At 42.6% G+C, this 20,263-nt stretch overlaps 1 protein-coding gene across 1 annotated transcript in view; it reads right to left on the reverse strand.

The window, feature by feature from the left end:
* Nucleotides 1-2,501: 2,501 nt before the first annotated feature.
* The window catches only part of XDH (xanthine dehydrogenase), a 50,777-nt gene continuing 33,015 nt past the window's right edge, over nt 2,502-20,263 (reverse strand). Inside the window, exons 22-37 of the mRNA XM_054195113.1 lie at nt 18,680-18,804; nt 17,820-17,953; nt 16,276-16,363; nt 15,558-15,644; nt 13,931-14,122; nt 13,295-13,440; nt 12,643-12,724; nt 11,950-12,045; nt 11,104-11,232; nt 10,021-10,095; nt 9,113-9,165; nt 7,847-7,961; nt 7,122-7,187; nt 5,182-5,370; nt 3,739-3,906; nt 2,502-2,764 (exon numbers count right to left, since the gene is read on the reverse strand). Coding sequence (XP_054051088.1) covers nt 2,714-2,764; nt 3,739-3,906; nt 5,182-5,370; nt 7,122-7,187; nt 7,847-7,961; nt 9,113-9,165; nt 10,021-10,095; nt 11,104-11,232; nt 11,950-12,045; nt 12,643-12,724; nt 13,295-13,440; nt 13,931-14,122; nt 15,558-15,644; nt 16,276-16,363; nt 17,820-17,953; nt 18,680-18,804 — 1,796 coding nt within the window. The 3' untranslated portion in view covers nt 2,502-2,713. The remainder of the gene's footprint in view (nt 2,765-3,738; nt 3,907-5,181; nt 5,371-7,121; nt 7,188-7,846; nt 7,962-9,112; nt 9,166-10,020; nt 10,096-11,103; nt 11,233-11,949; nt 12,046-12,642; nt 12,725-13,294; nt 13,441-13,930; nt 14,123-15,557; nt 15,645-16,275; nt 16,364-17,819; nt 17,954-18,679; nt 18,805-20,263) is intronic.

A 20,263-nucleotide genomic window follows, 5' to 3' on the forward strand; every position in this document is an offset into this window, starting at 1 on the left:
CTCCCAGCCCTCCGCAGTGGGTCTCAGTCCTTCCCCAGGGTATCCAGCACTTAGCTCCATGGGAAAGCAATGTATGAAATGTTAAGGTGCTGAGAGGTGAAATGAAAACCACAGCTTTGTGTTCCTTAGGCTCCCTGTCCCACCCACAGCCCAGCCAGGTATTATGTTGGGATATCTGTAAATTCCTGTTAGCCCTTTCCCTAAACCCTCAAAACCAGTTTCTGTAATTACTTTGTAACCCTAATTTTATATCATTGCCCTCCCCCCTGCCCCCGGCTGTTTGATATCAGCTACATTCAATTCCAGTGCATCCCTAAAGGAAGATGTTTCCTCCTCCCATCAGCCAGTGGCTGTGGAAGGGTAATAAGAGGGCCCTGAGCTGGGGTGGGCTTGAGGGCAAGGACGGGTGCCTGGGAAACAGTGATGCTGCAGCAAAAATGGCTCCGCAGGCCAAGGTCTGCACTGAACAAGCCCACTCTGGCCTTTGCGTATACACATAATTTGGCAAATACATATCAAATTAATGTACAAAGTGAATAATGAAAGAGACACTTGATAAATTTAGTTTAAAAACATTTCACCTGACCAGGCAGTCACCACTGCTATATGAGAGACCACAAACCCATTCTGAAACGATGAAAAAGGTGCTCCCAGAACTGTGGGGGATAAAGAGCCCTTACTCATCCTCTTAGCGACATCCCGTCCTGTCCCAGGGCTCTCACAGGGAGCGGGCCTCTCAGGATCGCTGGCAGCTTTCCTCTGAGACGATGCTGGAAGCTCTTCGATATCACACTCTGCCTGCAGCTCCCCGTGTTGCATATTAACACACATTATGTTCCCTTTGTACTTCTTGGCCTGGTTTGAACGAGCGTGTCCGGTGATCCCACGAGGTTGAATGTCGCAGGAACAGTGCCGATACCAATCTACCTTACAAAATTTGTATTTTGCATCCCTTCCTGGGCGTTCAAGAAGGGGAATACACAGCATCCAATAGCTGTTCTTGCACACAAATAACCACGTTTTCTTCTCTAAGAGGTTTTTTACATATCGCCAACTTTCAGGAGGAAACAAAAATGCGTTCTTGCCAGTACCTCAGAGCTTAAGAAACACCAATATCATATTTCAATTAATAAAACAATTACATAGCAAGCCCAGCAGGCACAAAATACTTTCTGCAACTCACATATACAAATGCCCTTTTTCCAGATGGTAGAACTATAATATTTTAAGCTGAGAAATAAATCTACACTTTTCCAAACTATATGCCCTGGAGTGCTTCAAAAAATATTTCAAACTGTGCATACATTGTTAAGTCCTAAGATGGAGGCCAATTTTAAGCAGGATGTATGTGAGCAAAATTTTATATAAGGCAATGGAGTTACATCCTCTTGCACCATATTTTTTGATGGCCCTAGGAGTGCAAAAATAGAAAAAGGACATTTTCATAAAGCTGTGGGCCAGAGGAACAGATAAACATTTGCACATGATGAGCAGGTACAGTACATGGCTGCCATCATCTAGAGATAACATGATGCTACAGTGTTAAAACTGACGGTGACAAAACCTGAGAAGAAGGATGCCCAGCATTAAATCCAACGCGAAAAATGCATTCAACCCAAAAGGCGTGAGGTCATCACGTAGTCAGCACATTTTTCAAACAAGCAGTCCCTGTAGCAAAACATACCCATTCTCTTACATTCAGCAAAATTTAGAGTTGTCTTGAAAAGGCGGCTAAGGCCATAGCATGACAGCAAGGGACGCACCCTAGAGGGCACCCAGAGTCAACTAACCCCCAGCTGTGTCCGTCCCAGACCTGCCCCTTGCCTGGGCTGGTATAAATTGCCTTGGGAACAATGATGAGTAACTTTCTCCATTACTCCAAGGTGTCCTCTCCTATTTAAAAGATGGAGGAAAGATGTGGAGGTACAGGGGGAAAGAGGCTGAGTGTGTCAAATGAATCAGCATCTTGCTGGAAGTCCTCTTGGTATCTCTAGATTTTGTCTTTAATCAGAGAAGACAAGGTAACATGGGAACTAAAAATTCACTAAAGTCCTGGTATAGACAAAGCAATCCTCGTTTAAGCTAGGATAAATCAGCTATTGGTCACATTTTAGGGTTTTCCTCTGAATAGCTTTTGTTACATTGGTAAGACCATCATTCGTTAGCTCACATCAAAATGCCTCTTCATCTTCCTCTAGTGTATATCTGTCTTTGTGTGCAGAGGGGACACAACAGGGTCCAGCCCTCAGTGCCTCTCATGCCTTCCCCCATCTCAGCTAGAGGACTGTTTGTCTGGGTTCAATGCATTTAAGTCCTTCTTGGCATAGCATCGCAAGGTGATCCACCTTTTCCCCGTAGTAGGAAAAAAACCCAAACAAAACCACCACTCTGCCATTTCATATTGTCAGGTAATAAGCATGTCACCCATCCTTACAGCAATTTTAAATGAAACCTGTAAGATTTTTCAATTACACCTGGATAACATCACCTTCCGCTTACTCTTCATTTGAATTTATATCACAGCTATGATCCAGCAGCAATTCCTTCTCCTAGAGAAAACAATGATTGGACAATTAAATGTGAAAGCTCCATGAATCAGTGGATGAGCCGCACGAACACCGATTTTTTTTTTTCCATTGAAGTCCTACTGCCTTGTGGTCCCTCTGTTGTAAGCTCAGTTTCATGAGGAGAGTTTGCTCCTCAAACTTCCCTTTTACACACGCACAGACCATGGCTTAAAGGTCCCTGGCTCAGCAGAAGGGCACTGTAAAGAGGAGGAAAAAAAAAAAGTTAGCAACAGCAGCATCAAAAAAGGGTCCTAGCCTGGGTTTGGCATGCCCCACCATGCTCCCTTTGAGGTAGGTGACTTTGTCCTGTTGAAGATCTGAGCTCATATCCCAGTCTTTCAAAACTCAGAGATGTCTGTCTCATGGCACTTCTATTAGAGGCTGTGCCTGGCTCTGGGTGAAGGCCTGATGGTCAACAGTTTGTGCAAGTTCTCAAAGCCATTTCTGTGTTCTTCTCCCCAGAGAGGGATGAAAGCATTAGGTTAGAAGGACTAAGATATCCAGGTTTTGTTGTTAACCACAATGGGGTTCAAGCTGACAAAAGCCTGGAGGATGCCCATGCGGACAGACAGCTGTGTTTTCTGAGTCACAGGAATCAGCAAGACCCTGTGCAGGGACCCGCTCCTATGCAGCCCTGCCACAATACAGTGACAAATGAGTTGTCCATGAAGAGACGCTGACAGGGTTGAATCCTGCACTCCTTCAGATCATGCCCACAGCCTCTAAGGGGACCCCTGTGGTCATAACATTCAGCAGAACTGAGCACTCTCAGTAACACTTTCCTCTCCCTCCCTCCTTGAGAGACACCACTAAATCACAGAGTGGGCCTGCAAGTTATGTTAGTGGTGGTGATCCCCTAAGAGATGAGCATCAGGACAAGAAGTCAGTGTCTTTGTTCTACAAAGAGCACCTGGAGGATGGAGGGATGAACTGCAGCTTCAGTGATACTGTATGGCAGCCCTTCCTGCAACGGCAACCCTAGCAATGCTGGTCTGTGGATTTGTCTCTCATTTGGTGGCACATGAAGGGTAATAACCATGAAATAAACACCAGTTGCTTAAGTAGGGCAACATCCTGCCCTAATCCCAGACCTGGGCCACTGTGACCAGCACACACACTCTATGTGGGCTAGGCTGGCTAGGGAACAGACTATGAAACCAGAAGCCATTACCATTTTGGTGAAGATGTCCACACAAGCATTGCGGATCCTCTCTGGGGTGGCAGGGCTGTCCAACCTGAACGGTTCAGTCAGACCAGAGTCCTTCCTCGCTGAGTAGATGGCATCTTTAATGGCATAAAACACTGAGGCAGACAGGAACAGAGGTGGCTCTCCCACAGCCTAGACAGAACAAAAGCAAGAGTGAGACTGCAGCCCAAAACAGTCCTGGCCCTGGAAAGAATAAGGCGGCTAAGAGAAAGATGAGCAAGCCCTACTTGACGATCAGGAATAGTCCTCTTTTTTCATTCCTTCTTTGCAACTTCTCAGTCTCCCAGATGTGATCAGGAAGGGAAGGCCAAGCCAAAACAGCCCCTTGCCTTCCAGATGTGAACTTCAGTCTACCAGATGTGAAACACAAAGCTAAAACAGCCTCCACTCTGCCAGGTGTGATTAGCCAGGAAAGGCTGAGCTTAAAAAAAACCCAATCCGTTTACAGAAAAGACAGCAGGAAAACATAAGCAAGGCTGCTATAAAGGAAAAAGGAACTAACCCATTCCCACAACCTTTTGGATAGTGCTTAAACTGCAGCAAAGGGAATTCAGATAGGGCAGTGGTGAGTTGTCTAGGCAGAGAGCATGATGCTCCATCACTGAAGGTCTTTGCAAAGCAGCAGGAATGCCTCCCTCGTGGATTACACAAGTACTATCTAGTACTGAGATCCCTGCCAGCCCCTTTTTATTTCTTTCTGTCATCAGCACTAATCACCCAAATAGTTCTCCTCATTGATAAAGATGTTCCTGTGGATGGATGGAGAGGACAAGGGAAATGGTAAGTAGCCACACCAGGCACATACAGGTAAGGATGCTGGGTGGCCTCTCTAAATGCTCCATTGAACCATAAGTAAAGCAAATTCGTTGATGCTGTACATCCAGCCCTGCTCTGTGCAGCCCTCACTAACTGCAGAGAACAGCACTGAGTGCAGTGGAAACAGCTGAAGGACACGTGGATTAATAATGGACCTTTAAGGGTGACATGAGCACTGTGAAACAGTAAAGCAAGCAAAACACAAGATCTTGGTATGTCAGATCTGGGGAAATGACACTGCTGAAAATGTTATCTGCAGTGGTGGCTATGGTGCCAGGGAAGGGCAACCAGGGAGCTGACATGCAGGGAGAGGCTGGCAGCCTCCGTTGGAGCAGAGCCAGCACAGTAAACCCACTTCAGTTCTCTCTAATGGACAATCAGTGCAGCAACTTACAGGTTTTTTCAGTTCTTCCTAATTATGAAGGATACTATATGTATTTCTGGTAGGAATGGGAGAACATCCTGACCCCAGAATAAAGCCAGCATAACAAGATTAGCTATTTAGACACATGCATCATTACTTTATCACACTCAGCTTCAGCTTCACGGAATTATAGAGCAGTAAGAGGCCTGCATATCTCACAGGTATACCTTGGATGAATACACCGCCTTGCTGTTTGGACAGTCACGGAGAAGAGACACATAGAATTCTGTTGGGATATCTCCAAATGCTGGGATTTTGTACATCCCAGGCCCTCGAGTGTACAAGTTCCCTTCAGGAGAATAGCGCAGTTCCTCCATGGTGAAGAGCCCAAGGCCTTGGACAAATGCTCCTTCTATCTACAAACACATCCAAACAAGGTTACATTTTTTTTTGTTGTCATTCTTCCCTGCACAAGAACAAACAGCGATGATTTCCACCGGAGTTTTCAGCCCTCCCCTCCTGACTGATTTCCCACTTTTCATCTCTAAACGCTTGTCCCTTCTGCTCAGTACAACTCAGCACCTTTGCACAATTCCTGTGTTCCCATACAGATGTGTCTGCATTTCCATGGCAGGTGAAGCAATTTACAAACACACGCAACCAGATATGCTGTAAACGCAGGACAGGAATTTTGTGATGAAGCAAGTAAAAAAAAAAAAATCAATGCTAAAATATCGATTCCTTCACAGGCAGATTAACACTGAATGAGTTGTACTTGCTGATAATTCAAAGGACAAGAAGATTAAAAGAACTGAAGACGACATATCTGAAGACATACTATTTTATGCTTTCTATTTCTAAATGCTTTCCTAAGCACTGCGTGTTCTCAGGTCACCACCACAGACACCTGCGAAAACATGTTCATATCCATTCAAGTACTAAAGACTTCTTTGCATAGTTTTTCTACTGTGAATTTTAGAAGAAAAAATAAAGAAAGAAGGGGAGCAACTATGAGACGAGGATGTCCTTGAACAACCCTACATGAAAAAGGTCTGCTCTCTGTGCCCACGGAGAGATCCAAAAGGCGGACCAGTCTAAAGATTTGGCACAAACAGTCATGAGCCCAATTCTATGTACTTGTGTTCCTGAAGTCATACAACATCCTTTCTCTCCTCTGCCCCCAAATCCTCTGCAGCTATTCATGGAAGGACACAGGAAATTGAGATCTCTGACAGGCTGCATATAGCCCACCTCTTTACTCGCAGATCCAAACTGACAGGCTGTGAAGACAGAAAGGCTCCTTCTCCCCTTGGATACTTCCAAACAAAGTCTCTTTCAGAAAAAATGTTGTTTTCAAAGAAGTTTTATTTTAACTATAGCAGAGCTCTGCAATTCGTGCTCTCCTGTAAACCTCAAATCCTGCAGCAGTTTCACTGGAGTTACACTATAACAACATCTAGAGTTAGCAAGGGAGCTAAGATGGCTAGATGAGCATGTGCAAATAGCTAACAATTCATCTCGTGGTATATCAAACAACCCTGTGTTTATTACCTTTATTTGCTGAGAGGTATAATTGTGATTATTACTGCACAAAATCTGGAAGTAAGCTTGTCCCTATCCAAGCAATTTGCAAGCTGAGTGACTGGTTGAACTTCCTATTGAGATACCTACACAGCAGTAGCTACCACCCTAACTCTTTATTCACAGAAGAATTTTAATTTAATTAAATGGGACTTGATATTGACAGATAGGAGTATAAAAATCAGGTGTGGGATTTAGTATCACATACCACATTGTAGAAACTAAGTCTGGGATGAGGTTATTCCATCCAATAATATAGTATTACCTGGATTCATTCCTTAAGTAAGGCAGATGCTGAAAACCTCAGTGTGGTGGTAACTGGAGAACATCCTGTAGTCTAAATATCTAAGGCAAAAAAACCCCAAACAATAGAATATTTGCCTACATCATTCTGCACTCATTGCATAGTGAAGTGTAGGTCAGACTGGTTTTCATGGCTAGCCTAAAATGCCTCACTGGATACTCAAATTTAAAATGCTCTGTTTGCAAAGGCACAACCTGGAGAAGGATAATGGCTCATCTAGAAAAACCCGAGAGTAGTGTGATCACTTTAACATGGTGGAAAGAGCAACACTATTTCACTTACCTGTCCTATATCTATGGCTGGGTTCAGACTGGTACCAACATCCATAACAATGTCTGTGCGAATGTTCTAAAAGGCAGAAATAAAGAATAAATCAGCACACAACATTGGAACTGGTACACCGTAGTCTTGTACGAGGAGAAGTAATGTATCCAACTGCTACCCACTCTTCGCCAGTCTTCAACAATCTATCTCAGCTCAACCCCTCCATATTGACTTTTCATCTGAGTTCATCCCCAAAGTAAATCAAAGGAACTCACTGTTTTCCCCAGAGATTCAATGGACACAATTTATATTAGTTCCACGCTGTTAGCTTCAGGGTTCTATACCTGGGCATAACCAACTAGGTCAGATTCTGGTGACATTTTCTTTCTTTTTTTCTTTCTTTCTAAAAGTCTTGAGTGCTATTTTTAATGATTAACTCAATTCCAGTATGTTTCTGATCTTTTGTGCTAACACTGTGCTGCTATCTCTTACTTAAGCAAATCCAATAACTTTCGCAATCATTCATTAAGCCTCCTAATATGCCCGCAAGGTAGATAATTATCGTTTTATTATACTTTACAGATTGTTGCACCGTGGAACAGAGGAGTTAAGAAATTTACTGAAGGTCACACCAGACCAATGACAGAGCTAGGAACAGGCTGACACCCAGTATTTGTTCTAACTCTCTGTGAATGTTTCCTTCACCTAAACACACAGGGCTATTTCACTGCTGACCCCCTCACCTTGTGGTCACCCGTCAGGCAGTCTATCTCAACCTCGGAGCAAGCAACGCCATAACTGAAGTAGGAGAATGGTTTCCCTTCATTCTTTTCAAAGTTATAGCCAAGGTCAGGAATTCTTGATACAAAAAAAAAAAACAACCGACATTTCATTCTGCGAGCAGTCAAGATGAATATAAACACATTGCAACTTATTGAAATCCTTATTCACCTTTGTTTCATCCCTTCCATCAAGCCCATGCAAAAACAAAAAGTGTAAACAACTATAAATAGAAATTTGCTAAAGCTGCCCTGTATTCCAAAACCTGACTGAAACTATCAGACTATTTTAGCCATCTTTATTTTCCCATGAATCTCAGGGCTTGTGATGACTATTATGAACTCACTCCCATCAATCCAGTGGCAAATCTTTTGCTTTTAGAGTGCAGTTGAACATTTCTTGGAGGTCGTTAAATTTCACAACATAATCAAGTTGAGCCAGGAACTGGATTAAGCTAAGAATTGATTTTAAGCACGGTTCATGGCAAACTTTCTATCTGGCTACTTATACGTTATCTGAAAACTGGTTTATTAAAATACTGACAGTTGCTTAGTTAAGAGAAAAACACATTTCAGAGATGCAACAGAAATGAGCTCATATTTTATTTTAGTCCTAAATAGGCTCTTCTCAACATTGTGTTTAGTTTTTTATGTCAAGCCCTCTGCCTCAAAGATGATGGATCTCCCTTTTCTTCCAGCAGTAAATCTGACTAACAAAAGCGCTTCATTTCAGAACTGCGCAGAAACCAGCAAGAGTTTAAAGTGGGAGAATGAAATTGAAACACCGTATCAGCTTCATGCCACAGCAGACAGGATACCATTCCATCCAACTGCCCTAAGTAGCTTTGTCCTCAAGGACAACCCCTGCCCCCTTTTTACCCTGCATGACAGTTCTAGTGCAACACTAAGTCACGAGGCTGACACAGAGCAGAGCCCCAGGCAAAGCTCCGATTTCATTTATGCCTCCTCAGACCTGCGTCAGCTAGAGTGAAGTTAGATCCGTTTCAGATTTACATGAGCTCTGAACCTGACCCCAAGAGCTGTGCTCCATCAGGAACCGATTCTCCCCAACCAGGAAAGTATTAACATTTCTAGGTAGGAAAGGGCATGCAGCCTTAAGTTAGAGCAGTGACAGAGGGATAAGGTCTGTAAATCCTCCCAGAATTTCCCTGGATGCAATCCATGCAATCAAGTAAGAACTGTGCCTCTGCAATTTGAATATTCACTCACCTATAAAACCCCGTGGCTGACAGGCTAACACAGCTCTCATAGGCAGCTTTAATCTGTCAAAGTGAACAAGAGTTTGAAAACAGTAATTGTCCAACCAGTCCCTGCAAAATAGCTACCCCAAACACATTTCCAGGAGAGTATGAATAGAAGGTGTTAAGTGACAGACAGCTGTCACGCTACTCAGCGCCACCAGTGCCAAGGCAAACATCATGATGCAGCTGCTTCCCCAAATAGCCCCAGCAGCAGCTACCAAGGGCAGAATTTGCCCATTGGCAGAGGGATAAGACTTGCTCTTGTTTGTTCAGCTCTCAGCTACAGGTTAGACTTTCAACCCCAGAGACAAAGTTTAAACTGACAGTCATCTTGACTTCAGTAAGGCCAGGGGAAATCCTATCCTGACTTCCAAATCACAAAGCCAAAGCTTCTCCCATGAAAAGAAGAGCTTGGATGTGAAAATGGCCTGAGAGCCTTACAGCACACTGATCTCTTATTATTGAAGGTATAGAGATATTGCAGCCAAGGAGCACTACATGAGGTAGATGGCAGTTTAACAGAGTCATCTTCATCACAGAATCCCTTGACTACAAATCAAGTTTCTTCCAGTCCAGGACTGTAGCCTGACTACAAAGATATATGTAACCCCTCAAGAATTTTATTTGGTCACGTTTGTCATAGGCAAGACCCAGGATCTGGAGAAATCTCAGTAGTAAAGTCATAACTGATGTTTTGGGGATGCCTCTTGCAAGCTTTGTTTACTTCCCTTGCCACGTTTCTGTTTCACTGTCTCTGCTCAAACCTTTCCTAGTGAGATGCAAAAGGCCTGAAGGATATACCTGCATACAGGGTTTGCCAATTAAAACAATTTCTGACAATGCCCACTTGTTTCGCGACAATTACAAACAGCTTACCCAGTCTTCCCAGGATCCTTTAGGATTAGACTGTTTGATCGGCTCAAGTCTTTTTAAGATAGTCTGACACGCGTTCTAAAAACAGAGAAAAAGAAACAATATTTTAAGAATTGAAAAGTTAGCTTATAGTATTAAAAGCCCTGTAAGAGTTTCAAAGAACCTTTTGTTTAAATCAATATTGCCTTTAGGACTTTGGCATATCATAAAAAGGAACAAAGTTCACTAACAGATGTCTTGCTATATAGGAAGAAACATTGACTGAAAATGATTTTAAAACAGATTGTCTGTGCTGATAGCAGAAGGGAAACCCAAATACAGTACAGAACTTTCCAGACAATGACACAAAATATCAGAAGTCCACCCACTCATACAGCAACTTTAACTGTACCCTGTCATAGCAGGACACCTAAGCGTGTATCTAGCAAGATGATCCCATAACACTGGAAAAAAAAATACTCCTGCCAAAATTCAACCTACTGAGACAAGCTGTGCAGGAAATATAAACAGCCTCATGTTTTTACTTCAGAGGTTACACTTTGCCTTTTCTTTAAACCTGTGAATGACCGGTACTAAATTCCTCTTTTCAATGGAGAAGTCATGCCCTGCAAATACATGCATCAGTAACTCCACCATGTCAGTGACAGTCATGATCACGCCATTGCTACAGAAGGATGTTTCTCTAAGTGCATCTACACTTAGAGGGCATTGGTTCTGGAGCACAGCCCACAAAACATCTGCTATTAATATTTGCAGCACAATATATTTGTTATAGATAAGGCCACATAAATTTCTAAGAAGCCAGCTATTTAAATAGATGATCATTTTGAGTAATCACAAGCACTCCACTTCAGAACTACAAAAGGACTGAAGGAGAGTTTCAAACAACTTAAATACAGTTGTTCACCATCTAACGCCACCAGTAGTTATAGCAGATAAAGAAGTTACGAGGTATCCTTAGCCTTGAATTGCTTTTTTTGATGATTCCATTTTCCTTAAGCAATAGATAGATATACATTTACACACTTTTCATGTTCTGGAGTCCCAGCTTATAACCCACTAGTTTAAATAACTCAGCTTCCATACATGGACGGCCATTCCATTGATGTCCGCGCTGACAGATGCAGCTGTCGGGGAGGTATTTGGGACAGTGTTCGTGCTGGTCTCACTGATGAAAATTTTGGAGGTGGGAATTCCCAGTGATCTGCTAGCAACCTGCAGAGCAAAGGTAAGCAATTGGTAAGCGGCTCTTCTTATATACAAGCGTTATCATTCATTGCTTACTGCTAGGATCCACACCACAACCTCTACCCTCCCCCATCTTGAATTTCATTTTTCTTGAAGACTCAGTTAATTTGGTGACTGAGAGCCTGCCAGAACATCGTTAAATTTGCCCTTCACAGACTGAGTGTGTGCAAGCACATACATGTACACTTTTGCCACAATGACAGGCATGCACCTCACTATTGTGACACTAAATTCTTCTCTCAACAATTACAAGAATCAGAGGATAAAGAGCCCTATTACATTTTGCTTTCATTTCCCTTCCAAAGCAATGTTGCTCCCTTAGGCCTTTTTAACTATAAAGGCGTTAGTACATGGAGATAAACTTGTTTGCAGTATGACTAATTTTTGTATAAAAATATATGTAAACTGTAGTTTTATGGGATGAAAAGAAATTGCCAGAGAAGCTAGATTGAGACCATAACCTGCATTCTCTACATAATAAGAGTTAAGATGATGGAGATTCTAATTCTTGTACTTAATTGTAATAACACTCTGGAAATCTAGGACTGCTGCTGAAACAATGAAGTCATTAGGAAGGAATTAGTCGCGATTTGTTACCCTATGCATGCACATAGAGGAAGTGTCTGAGGCAACTCTACAGAGTGAAAAGATGTCTTATTTGGTTAAGTTCAAACTCATTAGTACCTGGATCATTTTGGTGTGAAGTCCTTGACCCATCTCAGTCCCACCATGTGTAAGTAACACAGAGCCATCTGTATACACATGGACCAGAGCTCCAGCCTATAAAAGGGAACATTAATCCAAGAGTCATCATAAATGAACTAGTGAAGTGCTTGGCAGACTTCAGTTGCAAGATAAAAAGAGAATGAATCTGGAATTAGATCAATGTTGTTCAATGTAATTAAAGCCACTAATTAACATCTGAGGTGAATTTGGTTTAGTGTCATCAACTCACTAGACGTTCCAATGACATGTCAAACCTCAGCCAGTATTTCCAGCTCAGAAAGCAGGTGAAGTAACCCAAACCTAGCCCTGTGAAACAGACACACACCCTTCACCTGAACTTGCTAACACCACTGACAGTCCATCAAGTCTGGTCAAACATAGGAACAGTGTTTCAACTCTTTAGGAAGAGAAAACAGGCAGGGAAACTGACGTAACACAACACTGTGAAAATATATCTGCATTGCAGCACTTTTTTGACAGTATAAACTGGTAACTGTTGTGTTGCTCATTTCGGTTTGAAAAATGTGTGCTCTTTCTTAACCAATTTACCACTACTCTGAAAAGCACTAGTTTGGTACGAATGGAGGAGGACCTGGGGGAGGAAGCATAAATCTAGCTTCTCTACTGCAAAGATGAATGACACTTACGAACCTGGTTCAGAAATGGGACAGTGAAGCTGATGCCAAATTTGGTAGGAATAATGCACATCCCTCTCTTCTTCCAACGATTCTGCCTGCAAGGGAAGAACATTATTTATATACTCATATGGCTTTCATCACAACTCAATACTATGCTTCCCTCTGACAGCTTCGGTATAAAACCAGAAATGAAATACCTGAAAATGCAATATAGACTGAGTTAATCAGTAATTTTTATGAAAGACTGTCTTTTTTTATGGGTCCCAACAAGAAGAGATCCAAAATGAAGACACTCCCCCAGGCATTATAGAAGCAATTGTCTGGACTACTAACTATTCAGTTGTATATACAAGACAATTACAAAAGACTATAAGGCAGTGGAAAGCCTTGATAGCCATCTGAAAAGTCTAGCTAGACTCAACAGACCCACCTGCCCTTACAAAGTCATGTCATGCTAGGTCTTATTCCTCCCTTATCTAAGCTACTAGGTCACTGACAGAGGTTTCTTTCCACAGTGAGCCTGAAGGAATTTCAAATAGAGAAATTTTTAGAAGTCACTCTGCAAACATACGGGCTTACTTAACATTGCACAAGTTGCTAAGAGAACTTCAGAGGTTAGTAGGCAACACGTATACCCAGTAAGAAGACCACTCCAGAACACCTACTTGTTGAATTCTTCAATTAGTTTCTTCCTGGCATGATAGCTACAGCTTGACAAACATTCATCCCAGCATCGTTGTAGAGTAAATCCCTCCAGTTTTTGGTTAAAATGAGTCAGGTCTCCTTCATTATAGAGATTGAGCTTCCGCACCTTCCCAAAGAGAAATATAAAGGAGATGCGAAGTTTAATACTTCAGACTAGGTCTTTTTAACGGACGGCATCAAAAGCATATTGGTTCCTAGTTTTACTCCTCTGCTCAATCTACAGAACAATGGAATTAACAGACATCTATCTGTTTGTGGAAAAAGGGGGACTAAGGCATTAAGGCTGGGAATTTTCAAGAGAGAATGGGACTTAAGTATGTTGTTAGTAAGATTAAGATACCTAGTGCCTTTGGACTTTGTTTGAATATATATCCTTAAAGCAGGTGTTACACAACTGAGGCTACTAAGGGAATTTAATGAAGCAGAAAACAATCCATGCTATAATGTGGCTGACATACAGAAAGTCTGAGATCCTGCTAAGGGCTTAGCAAAAATGAAGCAGAAGTTCATATGTTTAATTATTTTCTGTGGTTGTGTCCAGTTCTCAGAGCTTGTTCAAAGGCAGCACCACCCTGAAATGTGTCAGTGATCTGTACCTCCTCAGGTGGCAGGCCACACTTCCAAGCGAGGTCGCTCATCCAGCACTCAGCAATCATCATTCCTTGGGGCCCTCCAAAGCCACGGAAGGCTGTGTTGGAAGGCAAGTTGGTCTTGCAAACAATACCCACACTGCTGACATTGGGGATGTTGTAGGAGTTATCCAAATGTAATAGGGCTCTGTCCATAACCTGGTGAAGAGAATGAATGGAGAGGGACACATTTTACATGAATCACATGTCAGACTTCCCACTAGCTGCCAAAGCCAGGCTGGAAAGCTCTGAAGCTAATTTACACCAACAAGTACTTTCTCTTGCACTCTGCAGGTCTGCAGTCAACACCACTGGATGAGCACCGAGGTGCAGCCAGTACTCCCTCCCATTTGCAGTGGAGTGCTCAAGTAGTATCCTCCTGAAGGACAGGACAACAAACACACTTCTCTGTTGACACTTACGACCCTGGGACAGACTAAGCTTCGAAGTCCTTTGTTGACCCTGCGTTCATGCCGAGCCAAACTGCTACTAAATGCCATTACTCACCTGGAAGAACCAGAATCTTCTTTTAATTATACTGAGTAATCTGTTACTGGAAAAGAAGTCTTCCTGATATCAAGTGACTCAGCAGCTGGGCTATGGCAGTAAGGGCAACACTATGAAATAAAGATTTTCAATAGCTATATCTAAACGGCAAGATTTTAAATGTTTGTCCACTAATTGTCCAGATTGGGACAGGGTTAGAACTTTTTTCTGGCTTGTGTTCCCAGACTTCCAGCAGCAGCACAGAGAGTAGACTTTACACATCCCAACTTTATTTCAACATGGAGCTCTTTCCAGTCCCCTGATTCAGACACAGTCAAAAAGACAATTTGCATAGATGCGCTCTCAACCAGGCCTTCAGTTTATGCAAACACACTTGCCTACCATTCGGCTCTGCGCAGCACCGACCACATTGCTAGCATCAAATGTGACTCCGGTAGAGCACTCTTGCAGTTCTTTCCCGCTGAAATGGATTCAGTTTTGCAGAAAATTATCAAAGACTCAGTGAACTAGAGAAAGGAACTAAAATAAACGTGACTGACACTAGGCTATTGGGTTGGTCACTCACATGACAGAAGAGTATTTTACTCATCGGTGCAAAAGTTCTTGGAGACAAACTCAGAACTTGGGCCCCTTCTTGCCCTTAGTGCTTCCAAACCCAATGTTAGCTTTAGCCAGTCGTTAACTAGCTTGTTGATTTAGGCACTCTGCCCTGATCAGCCTATGACTGGGATGTTTCTTATTCCAAGGAACTAGCTTTCACTAAAGCTGGGGAACTGTCAGTCATCTTGCATTGTGCAACAAGTTTCCCATCACAGCCCTCTGCAATGCAAAGCAAACTTTCTTGACCTTTTTGCTTAATCCAAGTTATTACGGCATCAATAAGAATTATGTGGCATGTGCCCAGGCAGGTCAGTTGGCTCAGAGAGCAGCTGTATAAGCTCCAAAAACTCCTCAAGCTCTATTTTCAGTCGTGTCAGAGAGCAGGATGTGCAAGCAATGCTGTAGACAACAACTCTCTGAAGTCAGAGCAAAAGGTTGCACAGGGAAACATCTTATGCCTTATTAGCCATCAGAAAATTTTACTTACACCATAAGAGAGGTCTACAGAGTTGCCCCCATTGCTGTAGTATGACACCTCCAGACTCTTGACTTTCCCATTCTTCATGAAACCAACCTGTCAAGAGAGTCTCCTCAGTAATCCATTTTCTACAAAATGTTCTGTTTCGTGCTTCCCTCCAAAAACCAAATGGAACTCATACAGGCAAAAAGACTGACTATCCTCTGCTGTAGCACAGGACAAGCACAGGCTGCAACTAAGGAAGCCTCCTAGTAAAGGGTCCATGTTTGCATCTTAATCTTGCTCCATAGAACTCTTCTAAAGTAAGTGCTGGGCACTTGTCACAGCCACACCTTCCTTAACAGGTTTGTGTTTTGAAAAGCAGGAGCAGTTAGATGAGGATTGAAGAGGAACAGAAATTAACAAAACAAACAGTAGTACAATACTGTAAACAAATGGGAGGGCACCTAAGAGCAATGTGATTGTCAACAAGGGTAAAGTCTTGGTTGCAAGGAAGAGGGAAGTACTTATGCCGAGGTCACAACAATGGAACCATCTGAGACAAAAGAACTTCTGCAGGACTTTAACAGGAAAAATGGTATAACCCAGCTGACCTGATCCATTTGCAGCAGGGGAGATCAGCAGTGAAACAACCAGAGCAGCAATTTTTTCACAGTGTCTTACTACTCTCTGATGTTTCAGGTGAAAACACTGAGACAACATGCATTCATTTTGTATGTGTGCATACCTTGTACCTCCCCAGGAACGGATGTCTCCCACCACTTATCAGCATGTCCTCATCTCGATCCAGCATGCACCTTACTGGGCGTCCAGTTCTGTTAAAGAATACAATTATCAGGCAAAGCCTGGAACACACAGTACAGTTCCTACAGGCCAAGACTCTTCTCTTTTCGGTGAGGACTGTCTTTCCAAAGTGGCAATGGGGACTTAGGGGTAAACTGCTTAGTTTATATATCTTCCTCTTAAGAAAATAGCAAGATTGACTAAAAAAATAATTAAGACCTTAGAGGCTGGGGCCTGTTTATGAAAACTCTTTGCAGAGACTCTTACATTAAAAAGAAGAATAGTTGCTTACAGAGACAGGTGTTAATAACTCAGCAATCATTGCTTTCTAGACTGTTTCTCAAGACCCCCTCGTGGCTTTGCAAGAGAGGATGCCAAATGAATTATATAATAATGCTAAGTAAAGTACTAAGTAGCCTTCAATTTGACCTTGTTTATTTGCTTATTTATTATCCAAGGAGGAGAGGAGAAGCTCTTTTTCATTTTCTAACAATTCTGCCATCCCAGTGCTCTCTTCAGGTTGTAAAAATATCTAGGGAATGCCATAGATGTTATTTCACAACCTCTGGCATATAAAAACAGTGGTTTGGACGGCAGAGATAAAGGAAAAAAATGTACCTGTATTACTGATTAATTAGAGAAAGCAGGTGGTTTGCTCAGAACAAGAAAAAATAAAGCTGTTTTAAGTACAAGAGCTCAATTTTGGCTGTTCTCTTCCAAAGGTATTTTATCAAATCGCTGCTGTGTTGCAACATACATCTAGCATTGTCAGCAGGGTGCATCCTCAGCTATCAGGGCAGTATTACGCACAGCACAAAAATGTCATCTCAGGGGCCACGTTCACTCACAACCACAGAAATTTTCACAGTTAAAGATGAGCCCATATCAAAACTCCAGAACCCAGAATCACAATTCCAATCTACGCTTCACAAATGTTACAGTCCAGGTTCATTCCCTGAGCTTTTAAGAGTTTGAAAAGAGTGGGTTTCTGTTCAGTGGCCTGCCACCCTTCCTAGGGAAAAATCCAAAGAGAGACTTTGCAGAAGAGCAGAGAATCAGTGGCTCAAGGCTGGTGTATGTAGAGTTTTGAGCAAGGAAGAGACTCTCATACCTCTATTATACAAAACAGCAAGCATGGCTAGTGCTGGATTTTGAAAGGGTTTGGGGTGAAATGAAGAGGCAGATAATTTGAGATAGAAGAGTTTTCAGAGAGTACCAAAGGAACAGGAGAGTAAAGGAGTTTTCCCCCCTTTCCTATTAAAAGCTGCCCTTACTGCATAAGCTTAGCCCCTCTGAGCAGGTTTAATTCCTCCTACTAGCTAGGAGGCCATTAGACACCTCCTTTAGGAAACCTAAGGCTTGCTATAAGCTGTAGAGTAATAAGACATTAAGAGTATTGAAAGTGCTCTAGTGCCAATGGAGCTCCAGAAAGAGGCAGGCTAGAATAGTGTAAAAGGAAAAAGCCCTGTTCCCCACACCCAAACTTACTTGAAGGCTGCGACAGCCACTGCAGTTGTCAAAATAGTATTCCTAGTCTCTTTTCCTCCAAATCCTCCTCCCATTCTTTTCACTCGAACCACAACCCGATTTGATGGGACTCCCAATGCATTAGCGGCAAACTCCTAAAGAAAAAACAGAACAGCAGAACATGTACAGAGCTGAGCTGGTGTTAAGAACGACATACCAACACACTGTCTTTCTGCAGCCATTGCAACAGTGCAAATACTTTATTACGTTGCAAGGTCCTACTGGTCCTGCAATTGGATTTGATGTAATTGGAACCAATAAGCCTAGTATTTAATCTCTGAGGAGGCAAGGCACACAGTGCTTCAGCAGACAGCACCAGATTCAGGAACAGACTGACATGAGATGAAGTAACCAAGACATAGGTCTCATTTAGCACAGTGGACGTCCGTACCACTCTGTCCGTTCTCCTCACTCTATTATGAGACCTTTGGACAGTCTTGGAGTCAGTAACCAGGCCAAAGACAACCCACAGTGCCAGTAGCCTGCCTCACAAGATGGCAGTCAGTGTTTACACCACCTCTCTTTCTGACATGCCATTCAACAGCCATGCTTACTGACCAGTTGGCACCTTCTCCAGAAAGGGTTAATTGTGTAATCCCTGGTGACAAAGATGCGCTGCCAACAGAAACATCTCTGTCACCTGGAAGCGGATTCAGGACACCAGTAGGATGGATACAGACTTTAGATCCCATACCCAACTCTAAGCTTTTGTGGTATTTTTTTTATTCAAGATAAGATAGGACCAACTGTAAACCAATCATTTATCTAGTCTGAAATTGAGAAACAAATGCCTTTTATGTAGCAGGTCAATAAGACAGTACCTGTGTCTTCATTGGGTTTTGCGTCGACACAAAGAGCTCCATCTCACCATCTTCCCCCTTTGGCACAGCCAACGTGCAGTGAGTTTCCAGATAGAAATGCTCCTGCCCACCAAGGTACATCTCTCCTAGAAAATTGAAAGAAATGCCCCAAAGATAGGGTGTTCCTGGTGTTACAAGGTGTCTCCCATCATATGCTGCCTGCAAGCTACTGCCCTTTTGACATGTGTTAAATGACAACTCTTTGCGCTGCCCAGCACTGGATATCCCTAGCTCTAAAATTGACACTCCTAGTTCAACATTAAAAAAAAAAAAACACACCCAAAAAAACCCAGACACACCCCATCCCTCCACTTTCTAGAAATCTTCAGTCCAAAACCCAAGTGGCTAGCATTTCAAAAATAAGACTGCATACCATGCCATTCACCCAGGATCCCTTAAGATGCAATGTTTGGTGCCCTTCAGACTGCCCTGATAATACCACTGAGATGAAGGATAAAAATAAATCAAGAATGGTGTAGCCGAGCAGATCAAATACAAGGTTACAGACTTTGAAACAGAGGAACAAAAATAGAAACCCAAAATGCCTTAAGATGATCTAACTTGGAATCAAGTCTCTGTCACTGCATGTGGCTCCTTCCCAGGACATCTTACCTGGCAGCGGTGAGGGTACAATTTCTAGTCACACTACACACTATTAAATGTCAGAATCAACCTCCTTTCTCAGTCTTGGCCCTGGTCTATTCAGCTCCCATGAAACATAAGATTCAGAGCAGTTCTCACAATCCTGTTCCTCTCTTCCTTTTATTCAATTCAGCAACAACAAAATAGCTGCCTTCATTAGGTGCATCAGAGAGAAATGCACATTTGCATGAGACAATGCCTACTCTGGTACGTAGCAGGGGCCTTTCTCTTGTCTCCTCAAGGGGGTTGGCCTGGCATTCACACAGTATTGCAGCCTTTTAAATAACCTATTGTTCTAGCTCAGAACAATTTCTGCCTTGCCTGGCACAGTGTTTTCATTTTGTATAGTATAGCACACTATAAGAAACAGTTAGCAACAGCTTTTAACACCTTTGAAGTGCCAGCGACAACCATTAATTAACTGCAGAGGAAGGTCTCAGCAATGCATACCAAAATACAACAAATTACAGACCTGAAAATAAGTGTTTCAGTTAAACAACTCCCCCTTTCCCCTGTAGGGAGTTAAGGGGGGGAGACATGCTTTTCTGATCTTTGAGAATAATGCCTTCACACCAGGTTTTGTGTCTGTAACTGATTTAACTTTCCTTTAAGATCTGTAAGAAGGATACAAAACCCTCTTATCAATAAATATAGAGTTCTCCAAAGGTCTGATGTTTGAGACTCTTCCTCTCAGGAGCAATTGATTGACGATACATACACCAAGCAATGACGTGGGTCTCACAGACTATTCCAGTTCTCAGCTCTGGCACTCTCCCCTCCTAACTCACCGAGGTTTGAAACAGCTGTTGATAATTGCTGTCTCTACAACCTACTTCGCAGACTCCAACTGACTGAAACCAAGCAGCACACCAAAAAAAAACCACTCCTCAAAGCCAGACCAAC

This window comes from Rissa tridactyla, chromosome 3 (genome assembly GCF_028500815.1).
Source record: "Rissa tridactyla isolate bRisTri1 chromosome 3, bRisTri1.patW.cur.20221130, whole genome shotgun sequence".
NCBI classification, from domain to species: Eukaryota; Metazoa; Chordata; class Aves; order Charadriiformes; family Laridae; genus Rissa; species Rissa tridactyla.